The sequence below is a fragment of the Tasmannia lanceolata genome, unplaced genomic scaffold (assembly GCF_043159265.1).
Source record: "Tasmannia lanceolata isolate RefF3 unplaced genomic scaffold, GAP_Taslan_0.1 ptg000002l, whole genome shotgun sequence".
NCBI classification, from domain to species: domain Eukaryota; kingdom Viridiplantae; phylum Streptophyta; class Magnoliopsida; order Canellales; family Winteraceae; genus Tasmannia; species Tasmannia lanceolata.
This window is the reverse complement of record NW_027518679.1, coordinates 50,592,135-50,598,134: the sequence shown is the minus strand read 5'-3', so window position 1 is coordinate 50,598,134 and position 6,000 is coordinate 50,592,135. Positions and strand designations below refer to the sequence as shown.

Below are 6,000 nucleotides of genomic sequence, written 5' to 3'. Positions count from 1 at the left end.
GAGAAATAATCCCTACTAAATCTGTATAGTTGTCATGAATTTGAAACTCCTTGTACATAAGATAATATAAAGTCAGATTTCATCAGCATGTACACAATACCAAGATATGCTGTAATATAAAGCAGCTGAAAAATCTGCATCAGAAATGAAAATACCTCGAAGATAAAAATATGAAAACTGTTAAACGTCGGCACAATTTGGGTAATGAAGGCATAAAAGGTACAGAGTAATTGTGGCAGAATGGTAGGAAGATGAAATCTCCGGGGCCAACAAACAGATCTCTACGAACAAATAACCAATGCAGCTTGATCTGACAGACCTCCCTTCCTTCATCAGGAGGCTTTGGCTATTAATAATACGGCCGGTGGGGGTGGGGTGGATATACGGCCCCACTGCTACTAGGATATCCATAACCAGTCTGCCACACACAGATGAAAGTATACAGACATCACAACAAATGACAAGGATAAAGACTGCAAATGCATAGGAAAATTCAATATCTTGCAAATGTGCATCATATGCATTCAGAGTTTACGCAGTTTTTCTGCTAATATGAAATAAGAGTAGCCTGACTCGCCCAAATGGTGGATGTCTTAACGAAGAGGAAGATGATAATTATAGATCATTGTGCCTTATGCTTTGATGCGGCAGGATTCTGTAGATCACCTCCTGCACTGCAAAGTGGCTAGGGAAGTGTGGAGCAAGCTTCTCAGTAGGTTTGGCATTAATTGGATTTCTCCTAAAAATCCAATTATTCAAGGTTGGTCGGTGGCCCCATGGAAAAAAAAAAGGAAAATCATATGGAATGTATCTCTATTAGCCACCATTTGGGTTTTATGGAAGGAAAGGAATGCGAGAATTCTCAAAGGAATTTCTAGAAGCCGGTCTCTTTTTTTTCATAAAAGTGATTGCTCTCACAATTTCTTGGGTGCAGGTCATCCCATCCTTTAAATTTGTTTCCGCTTTTGACCTCTAGGAAGGATGGAGAGATGTATGCTGGAGTGTGGAAAAGACACATATTATAGTTCGAGTGGGCCTCCCCTCCTCTTGGTCACCTTAAGTTTAATTTTGATGGCTCAAGTTTGGGTAATCTCGGTCCTGCCGGAATTGGAGGGGGTTTGAGAAACGATCAAGGCGTAGTATTATGGGCTTTTGCAAGTCCCATTAGGGAGGCGAATGCAACAAAAGCCAAGGTACATGCAGCTTATCAGGGTTTAAAATTATTGGCTAGGAATAGAATGGACAATGTGGGCGTTAAAGGGTATTCCTTTAATGTGATTGAGTGGCTCCAAGGATTGCAAAATCCCCCTTGGAGATTCGACAATTTTTTTGATGAGATATTTGATTGGATGAGATCTTCTTCATTTGTGTTTAATCACGTTCGTCGATTGGCAAACAAGGTGGCCGACAGTTTGGCTAGAGGAGTGTTCAAAGAGTCTTTGGCCTTGTTTGACTCTCTTCCTCCCTGACATTCTAATGTATTTATTTTTCTCTTTTTCTTGTTTTTCCATCTTTGTACTTTGACCACTTCGGTCTTGCTTTGAAAAAAAAATTGGCAATCATTCAAAAAAAAAAAGAAATAAGAGTAGCCCAAAATTGTGTCCCATATCGAGATCAAGATTAGTCAATCAAAACTTCTTTAACTCTCCCAAGTTGATTCCCTTTTTTCACGTTGACCAAATTCTCGTCCGATCCAAGTTTGGATGTAAGCGGTGTGTAGGTAAACACATAACATAAGTAAGATATTTTTTTTTTTTTTTTGAAAATGATAACGAATTTAATGATAAACAAACCGAGGTGGTCGAGGGACAATAGAGGGCAAGGAGTACAGTGGAGGGCATATTGTTTGGGTGATCCAAACCATTCATTTGATTGGCCCTCACGATAGGGTGTCCACAAAAGATCAGCTCCATAGGATCATCCCAGCCCTACGATTTGTGGAGGTAAAATGGACGTGTATAAACCTTCACAAATCTGTCCATTTTTTGCCTCCACGGTTCGAAGGGTTAGGATGATCCTATGAAGCTGATTTTTTGGGCAAACCCTATCTATGTGATGGCCCATCAAATGAATGCTTTGGATCACCCAAACAATGTGGGCCCCCACTGTATTTTAAGCTAGTGTGTAGATAGCTTATCTACACTAGTGTGTAGAAACCGTTTTCTCATATATATATATATATATATATATATATATATATAGAGAGAGAGAGAGAGAGAGAGAGAGAGAGATGGAGAAAACCTCATATCCAGCATAGCTTGAGTATCCGGGAGCATACGCAGGTGGGAGCACTGGTCCTGCTGCAATAACACAAACATAGAAGCTAGTCACAACGAATAAATGACATGAGAATGTTAATGTGTATGCATCAAACAATCACTTGAGAAGTCCACAGAATGAGAGAATGAGAAAGCTGGATTACAAGGAATAACAAATTAAATATAGGAAGGTCGTTAAAGTAGCCCCAACTTGGAGAAACTGGCATAACAAAGAGTTCAAAAAAGTATACAAGTACTTCTAAAATTTCATACTGATATACTATCTTCTTTCAAGTAAGTTGGCTCCACCTGTTTGAGCTTATTTCTATTGTATAATATCATATTTCTAGCTAGCTACGGCAACTACACCGTTTAACCATTAAAAAAAAATCACGATGACATACATATTGCACATTTATCTGGTTATAGTGATGTTAGCTGTGACTGTGAGCTTCAAACTCCGAAGTAATAGGGTTCTCTTACTAGTTTCCTGTTAATCAATCTTATTAGTCAAGACTCAGAGTCTAGTTATTATAGGGGAACTTATGCTTCCGATGCAGACTATAGTTAAAAATCTGCCATATCCAAACCAAGTTTATTCATTACATTTCAAATAAAAAGCTTGGCCTGAAACATAATAATTTATAGGAAAAAATCAAAGAAAACACAGAAGAAAAGTAAATGAAGAACAAATGAACAATGGCAATGGAGCAAAAGTGATATAAGGTATTTGTAAAAAGAAAAAAAACATTTACTTTCAGAGATCCAAATATCGATGAACAATGTTTATGCGTTTTGGTCCTTTCCAGATGCCAGAAATATTTATGCTACTTAACATTGACTAATCCATTAAAAAATAATCACACTAGCCGATAAAAACGAGCACTTAAAAAACCTCAAGGCCTGAACCTACAAAAGCTAAGATCAAAATCAAGATGCTACCTTCCACATAACCAGCACCAGTCCTCACGTGGCTATCGTACCCACCAGCCCTGATTGACCAAGAAAACGAGACAAAGTCAAGAAAGAGGTGAGATTACACAAATACATGTTCAAATATACACTAAACATGTATGTGTGTGTATCTATTATGTGGAAACTGATATTTGCAACAACTTGTTTTTTATATTTGCATCACAGCCTTTGTTTATTTTTCTTTTTTTATTTGAATGGTTGCATCACGACCTTTATTTTAAACTTCCTCAGTTCGCTGTCACAGTTCCTAAGACGCTGTCAACAACTAACTGGAGAAATTTGATAAAGATACGGGGCCAATATCAAAAGGAGGTACAAATGTCAGTTCCTTATATGCGTGCTGTGTGTAGAAGAGGATAAAGTAATGAAAACTAGTACAAGATAAGAAAGAGCAAACCTTCTCTGTCCATTAGCATATGGATCTCGGCCTTGTTTCGCAGCAGGTTCAAGGTACCCAGCATGAGGTTCCTGGAAAAAAATCCCCCATTAACAAACCAACCCATAGCAGATAGCAGGAGAGATAACAACTCCAACAAGACATTTAGTCATTTACCATATCAGAATAGCGCCGCTTTGATCCAGAGTTCGCACTGTAACCATGACCCTGGTAGCTAGTTGCAGGTGCTCCATAACCAGATGTATATGGACCCCCATAAGCAACTGGACGATGAGCGAAGGATCCTTTTGGTTTTCCAAAGCGTGAGTTTCCTTGGTTTCCAAAATCATTGTTTGGTCCACCTCGGATATTGCCTACAAATTTGAGGGCATGCCACCATCATTTCCAAGTTTCATATGATAAACCCCAAAGGGATAGAAGAAAGAGGACAAAAAAAAATGTAAACTAGTTGTGGTAATGAAAATACGATTGTTGCGTGCTTTCTTTGATGGTTGTGCATTGTTATCATGGTCCGTGCCTCTCCCACCACGTTTTCCACCTTTAAATGGTTGCCCCTTGCTCTGGCGATCCTCGAATGGTCCAATTTTACCTTCATTGACTCTACCTTGTGGCCTAGATGGATTGCCCCCTCCACCGCTTTTCCGCTTGCTACGACCCTTTCCCTCAGCCCCTTTGGACTTTGCTTTGCCTTTCATCTTAGAACTGCCAGCTTCTACCGTACTCTCTCCGTCCTTTTTAACCTTAAATCCACCACGAGCACCCTGCTTTGCAAGCCGGCCTTTGTTCTGAGGCTTCGCAAGGTTAGCTTTAACCTGAGACACAAGGTGACACTTAATTTACACAGACACTGCAAATCCAAAAAAAAAAACCCGTACAGGTGTGACTCTTTGGCTTAAAGTCTTGGGTATGCTCCCCAGCGACGAGAGTTTGAATCCCCCTGGGCTTGCCCGATGCGTGTGGTTTACAGGTGATTGCGCGCATCCGGAGGGAATTAGTCCCACTCTAGAAAGTGGGGTGGGGACACCCTACGTCATAAAAAAAAAAACAAATCCAAAAAAATCAAATTAAGATCTTTGAGACATAATTACCTTGATGTCTCCTTCCCCGAGCTGGGCACTGTTTATTCCTTCCACACATGCTATGGCACTTTCTCGAGAAGTGAATGCAATAAATCCAAAATCTTTCCGCTTTGCAGAGCCAAAATTCCGGGACAGCTCAACTTTATCAATTTCCCCATATTGTTGGCAATGCTCCTTTACCTTCTCTTCATCCCAAGAACCTGGCAGGCCCTCGACATACACAGTTTTCACCTGCAAGAAGACAGATTAAAATGTTTGACCAAGCAATGTTTTCTAAGAAATCAAATAATCATAAAGAGTACTTGCATCACGCGCCTCAGCATCCGCAAAACACATCTTTTTTTTACTTAAAAATATAATAACAATTTTATCACCAAAGAAGAATGTATAGAAACTGAAACATACTCCAGTGAATCATCTAGGTAGATCCTTAGATGAATCAAGATCCAAAATGGCACTTGTGGTTCAAAATTTAAGCAAAAAAAAATATAGCAAACATATAAAACAAACAACTTGGGACAGCACTACCAGATATGCTAACAGAAACAAGCAGAGAAAACTCCAAACCTGTGATAAAGCTTCTTGACTAGGATGGATTGAGGATTGTGCAAAAGCAACTTTGGCACTTATATCGCAGCCAAAAATAGCAAAAGGCTTCCTTAGCCGCTGAAATGCTGTCATAGCATCTGAATGGGTGCTAAATTCAAGTAGAGCAAAACCTTTATTCTTTCCTTCATTCTTAGAATCTTCAGGTAAAAATATTTCCACAATCTGTTCAACTGCGTAGTCTTTCAATTTTGCAAGTACCTTGTAGCACATAAAGCACAGGATCAGAACATGAAGACATTTTGAAGATTTGACATCAGCAAAGTATGTTCTTTTCTAGTTTTATGTGCAGTGCACCTACAAATGCCAGCATTCACAGGCAGTTGACAGTGAAGCACCAAACTCGCATGCCACTGAACTAGGAGGGCAACTTGGGTCAGGCTCAACCCGAACCTGATGGGGTTTCAACCTGATTTTGGCTCGGGTTGGGTTGGCATTTCCTCGGATTCGTTTGGGTTAGGGCTATGTCACAAATATCTCCGATATTTTCAAAATATCGCATTTTTATTGCGATATTGATAAAACAATAAATTCCCGAAATAATCCCGAGATTGTAAAAATATAGCGATATTTTCACTTTTACATAAAATGATGCGATAATATCACGATATTATCCCGGTATTTTTACGATATTTTTATTTTATATTTTTTCTTAAATTTTATACATTTATATATTTTTTCCTCA

General features: G+C 39.1%; 1 protein-coding gene across 2 annotated transcripts in view; it reads right to left on the bottom strand.

The window, feature by feature from the left end:
* The window catches only part of LOC143877320 (uncharacterized), a 15,234-nt gene continuing 9,234 nt past the window's right edge, over nucleotides 1-6,000 (bottom strand). For both annotated transcript variants that reach the window (XM_077379326.1, XM_077379318.1), the window contains exons 4-11: nucleotides 5,277-5,516; nucleotides 4,719-4,940; nucleotides 4,097-4,442; nucleotides 3,787-3,983; nucleotides 3,631-3,701; nucleotides 3,201-3,250; nucleotides 2,242-2,300; nucleotides 1-418 (exon numbers count right to left, since the gene is read on the bottom strand). In XM_077379326.1, the coding sequence (XP_077235441.1) occupies nucleotides 350-418; nucleotides 2,242-2,300; nucleotides 3,201-3,250; nucleotides 3,631-3,701; nucleotides 3,787-3,983; nucleotides 4,097-4,442; nucleotides 4,719-4,940; nucleotides 5,277-5,516 (1,254 nt within the window). In that variant the 3' untranslated portion in view covers nucleotides 1-349. The remainder of the gene's footprint in view (nucleotides 419-2,241; nucleotides 2,301-3,200; nucleotides 3,251-3,630; nucleotides 3,702-3,786; nucleotides 3,984-4,096; nucleotides 4,443-4,718; nucleotides 4,941-5,276; nucleotides 5,517-6,000) is intronic.